Source organism: Canis lupus, chromosome 19, assembly GCF_048164855.1.
Source record: "Canis lupus baileyi chromosome 19, mCanLup2.hap1, whole genome shotgun sequence".
Taxonomy (NCBI): Eukaryota; Metazoa; Chordata; class Mammalia; order Carnivora; family Canidae; genus Canis; species Canis lupus.
The window spans coordinates 4,798,143-4,811,767 of NC_132856.1; the positions used below are offsets into that span (position 1 = coordinate 4,798,143).

A 13,625-nucleotide genomic window follows, 5' to 3' on the forward strand; every position below is an offset into this window, starting at 1 on the left:
GGGCGCCTCAGTGGCTCAGTGGGTTCAGCATTGGGCTCTGGATTTTGGCTCAGGTCATGATCTCAGGGTTGTTGAGATGGGGCCCCACTTCGGGTTCTGTGCTGGGCGCAGAGCCTGGCTGAGGTTCTCTCTCTCTCTCTTCCTCTGCCCCTCCCCACCTTCTTCCTCACATATGTGTGTACATGTATATTTACATATATTTATATATGTATACCTGTACCCCACACCCTTTCTAAGGGGACCTCAGCCTGCTGTAGCTGATCTTCCCCCAAAGAGAGGGACACAGTCCTCCTCTTCCTCCCAGGGACTTCAGGTCACCTGGGAGACAGCTGTCCCCTTTTCAACTCCTTTTCTCCATAATGACCCCAGGAAGCCTCCTGTCTCACTGTCCACCTTAGCGCCCGTCAAACACGGGCCACGCGCCTCAGCCTTGGGGCCCAGCCAGAACTAGCTCCGGTGCTTTCATCCGCTGAGTTCTAGAGTGACTGCCTAAGTGTGGCAAATGATACGGGCTTCCTGTTTATAGTGTGATATAAAGTTTCTCTAAAACACATACATACGAAGGCAAGTCAGCTTCGCGAGGAGTATCGAGGGTAGGGAGGGGCAACCCAGTGACAGGGAGGGTGTGTGCCAGCCCCTTGGCCTGGCTCTGCCTGCCAGGGACGCCCAGTGCCTGGGCTCCAGACTGTGCTCCCTCACCTCCCCCGATCCAGCCTCTGTGGACCGTACCGGGCCCTCCTGTGCTGGCCTAAGCTTTCTCGGGCCTGGCCCCCTGCCCCCCACCTCCATCTATCGAACCCCCACATAGCCTTCCAGAACATGCTGAAAAGGTCACCTCTGCCACGTGTGAGGTTCCTGGCACCATGAGATCCAGGTGTGTGTGTCACTGCCTGTGACAGCGGTCAGCACCCTTTAGGGTAATTGATGCGGTGTCCATGGAACCAAGGCTCACCCCGTGCCCCTGTGGCAAGGACTGGGTGCGCCAGAGCCTGGCCCCTTGGCTCTGCCCCGTGCTTGGCTGGGTGCGTGCTGAGATAGCGTCCGAGGGACAGCTGTACGCCAGAGCCCAGGGCCTGGGCCAGCTCACCTCGCAGGTTCTTGACGAAGTCCTCCAGCTTCATCTTCCGCTCTGGTTTGACGTTGGGGCTGTACATGTCTGTGTTGAGCAGGATGATGGCAAACGCCAGGATGAAAATGGTGTCTGGGTTCCGGAACTGTCGAACCACCCCGGGGTTGCAGATGCAGTAGCGCTGGCTGTAGGCCGGGAGAGGGAGCAGGGTCAGGACCATGTCAGTTGGGCAGGAGCCTCAGTTTGCACATCTGGTAAATGGGGGTGACACCTGCTCCTCCTTACACTGGTTATACCTCAACAACCTGTACTCTGGCTGGCGATGGCTGCTGAGGGAGACGACCATGTTTCTCCATCTCCCTGGGAACTGGATGCAGCCCAGGAGGTGGCTAAATTCTGGCCATTGGGATATGGGCAGGTAGGATGTAGGCAGCTCTAAGGCTATACTCTCCTCACCTGCCTGGAACAGGGATGTGATGGTAGGTGTTGGACCCGCTACCAGGGACCCTGAGATGAAAGGAGCCTGGCTCAGGGAGTGGGGTGGATGAGGGGCACAGACCAGAGAAGAGGAACTGTGCAGGCCCATGACTAAGGCAGTAGCGTCGGAGCTCAGAAAACATGGGCTTCAATCCTGTCTTCTCCATTAGTGCCGCCACCTCCAGGAAGCCCTCCTGCAACTGCCTGAGCAACCCCCTCCTAGGGCCCCAGAGTCATCCTCCTGTTGTGTTCTCCTTCCCCACCTTTGTCCTACCACTGGCACTGGGCCCCGAAGGCTGGGTCAGTGGCTGACTCGTGTCTCCCCCACCTAGCATGGGCACAGAGGATCCTACCCAGACACTGTGCACACACTCCTGGGATGAATGAGTGTGGGGTGGCAGTCGGCCTTGACTGTGGGCTCTCTGCTGTACCAGGTGCTGGGCTAAGTGTACCCAGACGTTCAAAGTGGTTCAGTCCTTCCACTCTGTCTAAGGTAGGGGCTTCTGTTTTTCCCCACTCTATAGGCAAGGACATGAGGCACAGAGAGGTTAAGTAACCAGGGAAAAGTCACACAGCTAGGAAGTGGTGGAGTGGGTGTTAGAGCCAGGCCATCTGGCTGTGTAGCTTGTGCTGAGTCACTATGTGAGACGGGCAGACAATGACGACACAGACTCATGAATGAGTGATGCTCACGAGGACCTGCAGGAACACAGACTGTCCAAAAGTGTGGTTCTAGAGATAACCAGCACAGCACCTGGCACACAGAAGGGGCTACTGCCTCATTCCCCAGGCACGTTCAGGGCCACCTGACCCTGCTTAGGGGACAGGGGTAAATGGGGTGTTTGGGCCCCAAGCCATGGGCCTCAGAGCCAGGAACCATCCTCTTCCCGACACCCACCCATGCCCTGCCCTGACCCCAACCTGAAAGCCTCGATGAGCCGCTCCACCTTCTGAGCCTCCCCTTGGACCCGGATGTGTGCCTGGAACTTCCTGAGAGCTTCATCTAATTCCATGGCGGAGAAATCCATCTCATCCACCACGCAGCTGAAACGAGACACCAAGGCTGCATCAGGGTCTGCTGCCTGCACAGCCTCTGCCGCCCTTCCTGTCGAGGGCAGAGCATACAGGCAGTCAGTGCAGGGCAGGCTGTGAGCTGCCCAGAGCCAGGGGATCCAGAAGGGCCCTCTGCCTGGCTTCCTCCAACCAGTCAACACTCCAGATTACAGCCCAAAGACCCCTGTGCTTCTGGGGGGTCCACAGACCCCCTGAAACTATAGGAAAACATTGGTGCTTGTGTAATTATCTACAGAGGGGCCAGAGTATATGGCTGCTCCTGAGAAAGGCCCTCGGAGCAGAAATAGATGGCGCTCAGTGTGCACGTTACACAGAGCACACAACAGGACGTTACTGCTGAGTCTTCTCAGGCTTCTCAGACATCCCTCATTTGTGAGGGATGCCAGGAGCACACTCCCATCTTCTCCAGGAGGATGGGGAGGCTGGCTGCTAACTTGCCAGCCAGTGACTGTGCACTGAGCCCATTTTCCCACGTCATGGGTCTGGGGAGAGGTGCCTGGGTTTTGCCGGGTGTCCTTCCAGGGGCACCTTGGAGGACCTGTGCCAGCCTCATCTGCTAATCTGCCAAGGGGAGCGGAGCTCGCAGGAGTGGCTGGTAACTGGGTTTTGTTTGGTGCCACTTGTCCTAGCACTACCCTCCAGCATAACATGCTCCGTCCTCTCTGATCCTGACCCTTGAACAAAGAAGGTGGGGTCTGCACCAAGGACCACTCAGAGGGCCATGGTGTCCAGTGTATCTATTTTATCTATTTGTAACAAAGCCATGGCCACCCCTGGTGGGGGTTGCAGAGGCCTCAGCCATGGGGGGCCTAATCCTGTCAGGGCCCTCCTTCTGCTGGGTGTGATGGGCTTCGGCATAAACAGGCTGTAGTGTGCCCTTGGCCTTCTCTGAGTGCTCATGGCCCTGGGGGCACCATCCTTTGAGGCTGCTGCAGAGCAGGTGGGGGAGGGCCGGGGCCACACAGGGTATTTTGCTGACTAGCATCTGAGCTGGATGCCTGGTGTAGAGGGTCGGGGCTGGGGGTTGGGGGTGGGGTTAGGACTGCTACTTCCTGAGGCTGCTATTTTCTGATAGGGGAGAACAAAGCACGGATTTCCTATAGCAGTTAGTTTGGGGGGTAGGGTGGGGAATCTGGGGTGGGGGGGGAAGTGCAGGAATGGCTGCAGGGGGTGGGGGGCTGGCCCAAGATGGTCTTAGGCCCAATTCATAAAAGACCTCATCTACTTTCCCCTGAACTGTTTCCTGAGGCTGGTTTCTAAGGCGGAGAGGGGCACTAACCATGCTAACAATGCAGCAGGCTTTTCCCAATGAGGGCTGGAACAGAAATGGCAAGCAGGGAGAAAGCAGTCCGGGTGGGTGTGCCTGGCCACCCGGTGGGTGTGCCTGGTGGGTGTAGCTAGCCATCCTGCTGGGTGCTAGCTACAGCCAGCTGCTGCCAAAGGCCCCGGCTCCCTGTGTCCTGTGTGTCTGCGCCTGTGCCTGTGTGTGCAGGTGGGTGTGTAACTGAATGGTACATACGTGTGTATATGAGCCCCCATGTGTGGGGGTGGGGAGCACCCAGGCCAGCCCATTCCTGAGCCCGGGTTTCCTCACCTGTAAAAGAGGCCCAGGCAGCTGCCTGCCTCCTCCCAGGGAAGCAGATGTGGTGAGCACACACGTGGCTAGGCTCTTCCTTATGGCAGAGACCCCTGGCCCCAGGAGGCCCGCTGCCCACCCCCTTGGCTTTTTTCATTCATCCCAGGAGGCAGGGCTGGACGGATGCAAGGCACTGCTCTTGTTACTAGTGGTTTGCTCTTTACCCCACTCTGATTTCTGCTCCCAGCATACGTCTTAGTGTGTAGCTGCCTGGTCAGAAAAATCCTCAACAACGGGCCTGGAGATGCTTCCCCCAAGTCTTGAGCCACCCTATTTGGTCCTGTCCTGCAGCTTTGGCTCATCTGTGAAAGGGACTTAGTAAGATGTGACACTCACTCCATGTATTTGAGGACAATGCAGGGCCCATACACAGCAACTGCTTTATAAACTCAAAGATCCAAGCATGGGGTCCTTTCTACTTAGGGCAGTCTCAAGAAGGGATGGAGAGATTTGGGGTACAGGCAGGGCTTCTCCAAACTGTCAACAGTTCCCAGGGAGCTGGAAACCTGGTTTTCTGCAGACAGTGAGGACTTGGTCTATGTTCCAGCAGGCGGGGTGAGCCTGACACTGCTTGTGTGCAGGTCCACGTCCCCAAACCCCAGCCCCAGAACTCACTCAAGCACATCTCGGTTGAATTGTTTCTGCCGGTTGCCCAGGAACTCGCCGATCATCTGCCTGCTGAGGCCTTTGCGCTGCAGCAAGAAGTGGGCCACCCCCACTGGAGTGTCAGGCACAAAGCCGCGCTCGATGAGGTACTGGACGCCCTTCTCAGGCTTCCTAGGGGTGGGACGAGAGACAGGCTCAGCCCTGGCTGCCCCACCCCCTCCCAGCTTGCCCTCCTCCCTGGGTACTCAGGGTACCCCGCTCTGTTCTGCTGGAGCCCGTAATACAGGGAACCCAGAACTGCCCAGATCCAGCTCCAGGCATAGTGCCTAGGACTGGGCCATCCACAGGAGCGTGGCCACGTTGCTGGAGCAGGGACCTGCTCCCCCTACTGCTCTGCAGTGCCCCAAAAGCCCCTCTTTGTAGAAGTCACTGCCAGGCAGATGGGAACACCTTGCCCTGCACGTCCTGGCCTGTCCCCTGCCCCCCAACAGTAAATGGCCTCTAACACATGCTGAGTGCTGACTCTGAGCACACTGTCTAAGCACCCTATATGCATATCTTCTCACACTCCTCCTGGGGTCAGCACTCCTGTTACCTGGGCCGTTGAGAAGCCTGACAGCCACGTAACCTTGCCAGCAGCCTCAAGCCTTTGTTATACTTCCTGACAGTCAGGTGCCTGGTATGCTGCATGCAGTAAGCACCACGGAAGGTTCTTACGACTAGCTCCAATTTCTAGGAGAGGAAGTGAAAGTGCTCCATTGATCCTTCCTGGGCAAACAGGGTTTCTAGGAAGGGCTGGGCTGGCCCTGCAGGGCTTAGTAAGTCCACCTGCACTGGGAGCCATGGGGCCCCAGGGGAGAGGGAGCTGTGGTGGAGGGAGGCCCCCTCAGAGGCCCAGCAGGGGGCCCAGGCTGGCCTCTTCCTCCCTCTGGCCTCTTCCTCCCTCTGGGCCTCTGTCCTCCTGCTGATCCATGTGGTACAACACAGGCTTGGCTGACCTCACAGCGTGGTGTGAGGGGGCCGTATGTGTGACCCTTGGAACGTGGGTGTCCAACGACCCCAGAGCCTCAGCCGGGCCTGCACAGGGGTGTAGGGGGTGGGGGTGAGCGAGGTCACCCACTAACTGGGAGCTGGGCCCTACCACTTGCCCCAGCATGTAGAGATCAGTGTTCTGCTATTCCCTAGAAGCCTAGGGGCAAGAGCAGATCCACCCGCCCCACAAAGTATGGGGCTCCTGACAGCAGCGTCCAGCCATGCTGTATTCCTACCTGCAAGCAAAAGCAGACTTCCTGCTGCAAGGTGACCTTACTATTTTTACCCCAGGATGACCACACACCCTAACATCACCTTCAGGAGTTTGGCAGGGAGTGGTGGCCGGCCAGCTGGGCCCTGACATGGATGTGGGGACAGAGCACTGCTCCCCGACCCTTGCCACACACCCCAAGAACTGCTCCTGCCCCAGCCTCTCCAGCCACTCGGCTGCTCATGCTCCCTCACTGCCCTGCTCCATGCCAACCCCCACAGGGCCCATGCCCACTCTCCTCTTCAACTTCTAGGTCAGGGGTCACCACAGCCAACCTGCAGACGTCTTTTTTTTAGCCTACACAACATTAGCGGAAGGAATTCTAGTGAGTTGTCAACATGTAGAAGTTGGGAGAGCTCAATCCAGAATCCGGATTTCTGGCTTCTCTTGGAAAATCAGGCCATCTGACCCTCCTGGGCCTGTGCTCTTGTGCGGCAATGACTGGAGAGCTGGGCTGGACCTCCCTGCTCAGGCATCCTGCGTCAGCCACCCACAACCTGGGCCTCCCTGGTCCCTTGAGGCCCAAATATGGGGCCCCGATCCAGGCCTGGCTTGCTTCCCTGGTGGGGCTGGCTGACCTCCCCACTCTGCCCCCTTCTGTGTTGATACACCAATGTTGCACAGCATCTCAGGCTTCTAGGATATGGGCTCCTCCACCTGGGAGGAGAAGGCAGCAGGAGAGTGGAACACACTGCAGGAAGGAGAGTCTTACAAGAGGTCATGAGAATGCGGATTCTTCACAGATTAAGTACCCAGAGCCTACTTTTTGCTAGGTACTGCTCAGGATGACAGCAGTGAGCGAGGCTGGTCAAGAACACCCCACAATGGTAGGCTCTAATCCTTGGTCTAAAGGACAAAGGGACTAAATGATGGCTGGAGGGCACAGGGAGGGGTTCCTGCAGGTGCCTTCAGGGCCTTCTCTGAGCAGGTGACACTGGGCAGTGACCTAAGTCATTAGGGAGCTTCCTAGATGGAGGCAAAAGTAAATGCAAAGGCCCTGAGGTGACAAAGGGTTTTGCAGGATCCAGGGCCAGAAAGCTGCTCCAGGGTGGCTGAGAGTAGGAGCCCTGGGACAGGATAGCATGGCAGCAGGGTGGGCAGGCTGGAACCCACAGAGTTCTGCAGGCCACAGGGGGAATCTGGTTTTCCCCTGAGTGGGACGAGAAGCCCCAGTGTGTTAATGATCAGGGCAGTGATGGGACCCGATGTCCAGGCTGAAGAAGCTCCCGCTGGCTGCTCTGTGAAGAACAAGGCTAGATCTGAAGCGGGAGCCCAGCTAGGACTTCCCTACAAGCATTCCATGCTAAAGGGCAGGAGGTGGGGAGCAGCAGCTGGTTTTAGAACACAGCTTGAGGGTAGAGATGATAGTATTTGCTGGTGGATCCGAGTTTGAACCTGATGGCTCCAGCTCCTAGTCTGAACCAAATGTGGGAGGGACTGGTTCCACCCGGCAAGTTTCACAGCGATGTCCCAGGAGAAAGGAATCTGAACTCACTGGGCCTTGACCAGTGACCAGGAGCTCATTGAGCAACTGAGAGGAAAGGTGTGGTGGCAGGAGGCACAGGTAAGGAGCTGGGGTCGGCGGTGTGGGCCAGGCAGGGAGCTCCAGGGTCAGGATGAGCACAATGGTCAAAGAAGTGTCTGGATGGCCTGGCCTTCAGGGACCTCCTGGCAGCACACAGCCAGTGCACTGGACACCGATAACGTGAGTTCCCTGCCTGTCAGGTCCTTGCTGGTCCCGGCCACCTCGACAATGCAGTGAAACCCCAAGTGTGCTCCTGGGGGCTCTGCCAAGCAGTGGTCCTAGATTCACCTGTTCCTTTACAGAGCTCCATGCTGACCAAAGGGGCTTGTGCCCATATATCCTGCTAAGTGTCCCACATGGTGACCTGCAGGGTGATGGGACGCAATGGGATGAGTTATCAGTGCTGCCCACCTCTCCTTGTGGCCTTTAGGGGGCCATGTGGTATACTGTGGCCAATGCACTGTGAGAGAAGTGATGTGTGGCACTTCCTATGGGAACTGCGTGATCCCTTCTGGCACCTTCCTCTGCCATAGGACCAGGGAGTCCACATCGAAAGGATGCCCCTGCTGTCTTGTACCTGAGAGACTTGATGAGCAGTCCCTGGCTAACCAGTAACGGATGGCAGTATGACAGAAATTAACCTGTGCTGTGTCAGCACACTGGAGCCCCCCACCTCCCCACCAGACCTCCCTCAAACCCAGACTCTTACTAGCTGGGTGACCTGGGGCAAGATACTTAATATCTCTGTGCCTCAGCTTCCCCGTTCATATAATGGACACAGCCACGGTGCACACAGCAGAGGAACTGTGAAGGTTAAATGGGTTAATGCCTCTAAGCCCTCCAAAAATACTGTTGGTGTATGATGTAAGAGGAGGCCCAGCAACAAGCAGAACAAAACCAAAGTGGTGCCATGGTGACCCGGAGAAGGTGTGGACTTGGGCTGGAAAGGGCGGGAGGGATGATCAAGGAAGGCCTCCCTGGGGAAGTGGCATTGAACCAGGAGCCAGGAAGAGGGACCCTGCTAGAGAGAATGATCAACACAAAAGCCATATCTGACTCATGACTGAAAGAGGGCACAGAACAGCCAGATACCTTGGCTCTGGGTTGCCAGGCGAGAGAAAGCACGCTGGTAGTTCCAACCCACTCTTCTGCTTCAAGAAGCCCCCCAGAATTTCACTCTGCCCTCACCATCACCGCGGCCAAACATCCAGCCTGACCAGCTTACTTCTCTAAGGGCCCAGTGTCAGCAGGTACCAAGGGGGACACCTGTGGCACCCACACCTGACCTGCTCCTGTATTCTGTGCTCCCCCACCCCCTTCAAGGGTCCTCAAGAGGTGTCAGCAGGACAGGCTGGAGCAGAAGAATCCACGGCTTGGGTCTGCTGTCCATCGCAAGGTGGGCCCGGCTTTCTTCCACGTCAGCTGCTGAATCAGACTTGGCCGTGACAGGCGAGCACACGCACACCACACCAGTGGCATGTCTCACATGTGTCTCCTGTCTCCGGGCTGTGAGCAGTCAGTATTGACGCCGAGCTTGCAGAGTGGCGGTTACAAGGCAGGCACCATGCTTACAGATCACCCAAACTTGAATGCTTTTCCCAGCAGAGGTCTACAGGGCCAGCCATGGGCTTCTCCTGTCCTTTCTAGCTGCCTGAGCAGCCGAAGAGACATGCAAGTGGGCGGCTGTCCGTACCTCCCTACCCCGCATCTAGCTGGCCTCCGGATTTCCTACGCCACCCGTTCTGTCCCTCTGACCCCATGGGCTGACCTTACTCCCAGCCTGGCCAGTTGGAGCCCCGAATCCTGCTGACCACAATGAGCACTGTGGAGCAAGCACTGGGGGCGGATGAGAGGGGAGACTCTGTTCCTGCTGGGGCTGCCGCGAGGCTGGACCATGAGCCTGGGACAGCTGGCAGACCTCCTGCTCTGGTGCGGCACCGGCAGGCCAGGACTCCATGCAGAAGGGCCTGGAGGCACCCAGTGGCTTTTCAGGTCCAAGACCAATAAGGCCTCTGCTTAAACCAGTCTGACCGGGTTCCTGTCACTTGCAACGGAGAAGGCCCTGGTTAACAGAGACCGACACAGGGTCTGCTTACCTCCGGTGCCCGAGGAGCCTCTGTGGTCAGGAGGCTGAGCCGTCCTCGTAACTGGTCTCAGCTGACCACAGGGGGAGGGACTCACCATCTTCGGTACTTGGACAACCCCTGCATGCCTGGAAGCCCCCTTCAATTCGGCAATCCAGGCTCAAGTGCTCCCAGCATCCTACAAATAAGTGGTCACCTTCCATCTGCTCACATACTTCCAGGGCCAGCGAACTCACCACCTCTACAGACTGTATTTCATGTAGCTCTGATTTTTACAAAGCTCTTCCTGATGCCGGCAGCCCAAGCTGAACAGGGCTTACCCTTACTACAGAGAGAAGGCGGAGGAATCACCTTCCATCATGGCTGTATGCCCTGCGGGGCCTGCCTTGGCACTGTCTTCTTCCCTGAGAGACTCAGCACCAGCCACCCCAGACCCAGGACATGGCTAGGGACCCCCATGGCTGAGGGCAGTGAGGGCCACAGGCTGGCTGGGTAGCTCATGTCCAGGGGAATGAGAACCCAGCCTCCTTCTTAGTAACTCAAAGTGCTCCTAAGAGAGCCGATCTTTAAAGTGTCAGCACTCCCAGCAACGGTGAACAGCTCCCCGGAACCCTGGAGCCAGCATGTCTGGCTCTGTGGCCTCGAACTAGCACCTGACCTCTCCGAGCCCTGGCCCCTAGAGTCAAGTGTCACAGGGTCACTGTGAGGATTCAGTGAGGTGACACACATGAAGCATTCCGTACAGTGCCTGAGACCTGATATGTTTATATGGGCTGGCTGTTGTCGTTGGCATTTTCACTAATCACAAGAAATATGCCACACGTGAGGAGCATGGAGTTGGGGCTAGCAGATCTGGAGACCACCACCACCACCACCAGCCCAGCTCTACTGCTCACTGAGAGAGGCTGGCCCAGCTCTGCAGCCTCTGAGCCTGCTTCCCACTCAGGTAGAAAGCAGCTGACCGCCCAGGAATGCAGGAAGGTGAAATCTCAGAGCACTCCAGGCTCACACCAGGGCTCTCCGCCTTCCTCCTGCAGCAGCTCCAGTGGGCAGTGGGCTTACAGAAAGGAACAGGCAGGGTGGCACCTGGCAGGCCCCAGCAGCTGGGCACTGAGTGGAGGGGAGGAGTGCTTCCCTGGGCTGGAAGGGACCTCAGATGCTCCCCTTTGAACAGCTCCTAGCCCAAGGAAGAGTCCTAGCACACTATCATGCCAAGTGGTTGCTGAGGCCCTAACTTACATGCTCCTCAGATTCGAGGTAATCACTCAGGTACCCATTTCATCACAGGGCAGCTCTGGGGATTAGAATATTCTTCCAGAGGTGAGGGAGCTCTGGCCACATCCACTTGGGACAAAACTTGCCTGGGCTCTAGTCACCTGGGCTCTTGCCAGAGTGAGAGGGGCATGAAAGAGAGGAGGCTGACACAGCAAGGCCTGTATCCCTGAGCACGTCTGTGGGAACACAGGTACACGAGACCCCATCGGGGTCTCAGTTCACATCTGCAGCCTAGTGAGCCGATGGGGTGCATGTGTAGTGGCGGGTCCCATGCCAGATTTTAAGTGGCTGTGTTCAGAAGCTGGGTGGGGTGGTGTTAGTTCCAGCCTGCCCACCCACTGGCTGTGTGACCTCAGACAGGTGACCCTCTTGGGACCTCAGCCCACCCATCCATACAGGGGGGTAAGAGTCCCTACCCCCAGGAGGTAGACAGGATTTACAGCATGACAGGCTTATAGGGCAGTGCCCAGCACACACTAAGCGCATGAGCCACTGACTGCTCTGCACCAAACTACCTGCGGGGTCCTCCTACAGCCTGAGCTCCTGGAAGCCGCTTCCCCCTTTGCTCTGGGCACAGCAGGCCCAGCTGCCACCCATAAGCACCTCCTTGATGGTGGGCTCCAGGCAAGGCTCTTGGTCCCACTACCTCTAATCCTTGTCAAGCCCCAGGAGACAGGAACCTCGTCTCCATCTTCCAGGTGTAGCCGGTGAGGCTCAGAGAGTGCAAGGAGTCGCCATGTCGCTGCAGCTGATGTGTGGCAGGACTGGGGCTGAAACCCTCCTGCCTCTAGCTCCTGGACCCCCATGCTGCCTCCGGGGCTTGTGAATGGCAGGTGGCCCCAGGGATGCCCCTCCCTGCCGACCTGCCTCCGTTCTCAGGTCTCTTGTTTTGTTTTTCCTTCCCACTCACGGACTCCCTTGCCCACTTTGGGTGCATCATTCAGATCCTCCATGTATCCTTCTGAGGGGGGCTGAGGTCTGTGTCAGGGAAAGCTTACTACTGGGAGGGGCTGGGAACTGAGCCCTCTCTTCGAGGCTGGGTGGGCCCAAGAGGCAGGTGTTGGGGGGCGGAGGATGTGGGCAAGGGTAGGGGGCTGGGGAGGGAGGTGGTGAAGGCTGAGCCAGGAGGGAGGAAGCCTGGTGCTCTGTAACACATTCTTACAGCCCTGGTGCCTCCCTGGCGGGCAGGGGCAGGTTTCACACAGAGTCCACTGGCTCCTGCCACTGGGGGCCAGCCACAACCGCTCTGCCCCACACCCCACAGGGAGCCAGACTTGCTGCTGACTGTCCCTCCATACTCTAGACCAGCGTTATCCACGAGCATGTTCTATGGCGACCCGACTGTTCTTGATCTGTGCTATTGGCATGGAGGCTGCATGTGGCCAGCGAGCACCTGCACCATGGCTAGCATGCCAGAGGACCGGGATTAGTGTTAGTTAGCTTTAATTTCAGGCACCACCTGTGGCTGGACCACAACGCCCTAATGGCACAGGTGACCCTAACTTATTCTCTGAGCTGAAGGCAACAGCCGAGAAAAGCCCGCCAGGATTGCTCATGGGTCTTAATGAGCTTATTCCAAAATTCATGTGAAGAAAACCCATCAAAAACAGCTGAGACGGTTTTTTTAAGAGAACAAAAGAGAAGTTTTGCCCTAATAAGAAAACCCATGAAACCCCAAGTCTGATGCTCATGGAGGAATGGGCCCTCTAACCGTTAACGTGGAGCTTCTCAAGGGTCTTCGTTCTGTTCACTGACCTGTCCCAGGCCCCTAAACACTGCCTGGTGCATGGCAGTTTTATTCAGCAATAAATATCTGCTGAATGAATGAAAACATCCAATTTATGTAGGAATTAGATGGAACCTCTAGTCAACGAAGAAAGGACAGGCTGGTGAATAAACTGGAAATAACTGGCTAATCTCTACAGAATGATAAAAGTTGGATCCCTCACCTTGTATGGTTCTCCAAAACAAATTTCAGCTTAAAGTCCTAAAGAGCATGCAAATATACTAAAGAAAATATTTTAAAACTATCTAAGTGATCGGGGCAGAACTTCTTTTAATTTTTATTATTATGATTTGAGGCAGAGCCCCTTTTAATTATTACCATTACTATTTATCATTATTGTTTTTAAGTAGCCTCCATGCCCAGCGTGGAGCCCAATGCAGGGCTTGAACTCATGACCCTGAGATCAAGGCCTGAGCTGAGATCAAGAGTTGGATGCTTAACTGACTGAGCCACCCAGGTGGCCCCATGGGCAGAGCCCCTTAAGACAAAACATGAAAAGCCAAAGAAACTAAACAAGAAAATACTGATTAATTTAGCTGATTAAAATTAAAAGCTTCCTGTAACGGCATGATGACTGTGCTTAATGGTACCAGATTATATACTTGAAAGTTGCCAAGACAGTAGACCTTAAAAGTTCTCATCACAAGAGAAAAAAATATTTGTAACTATGTGTGGTGAGGGATGGTAACAACTTATTGTGATTACTTTGCGATATGCATAAAAATGGGATCATTACACTATACATCTGAAACTGATGTTATATGGCAATTATCCCAATTTAGAAAACACC

The 13,625-nt window shown here is 56.1% G+C and overlaps 1 protein-coding gene across 15 annotated transcripts in view; it reads right to left on the minus strand.

Moving 5' to 3' along the window:
* IQSEC1 (IQ motif and Sec7 domain ArfGEF 1) overlaps positions 1-13,625 on the minus strand; it is a 377,635-nt gene that overhangs the window by 21,916 nt on the left and 342,094 nt on the right. For 14 of the 15 annotated variants that reach the window (XM_072784960.1, XM_072784968.1, XM_072784969.1 and 11 more), the window contains 3 exons: positions 4,872-5,033; positions 2,468-2,590; positions 1,088-1,254 (listed from right to left, as the gene is read on the minus strand). In XM_072784960.1, coding sequence (XP_072641061.1) covers positions 1,088-1,254; positions 2,468-2,590; positions 4,872-5,033 — 452 coding nt within the window. The remainder of the gene's footprint in view (positions 1-1,087; positions 1,255-2,467; positions 2,591-4,871; positions 5,034-13,625) is intronic. The other variant, XM_072784961.1, reaches the window with a different exon arrangement.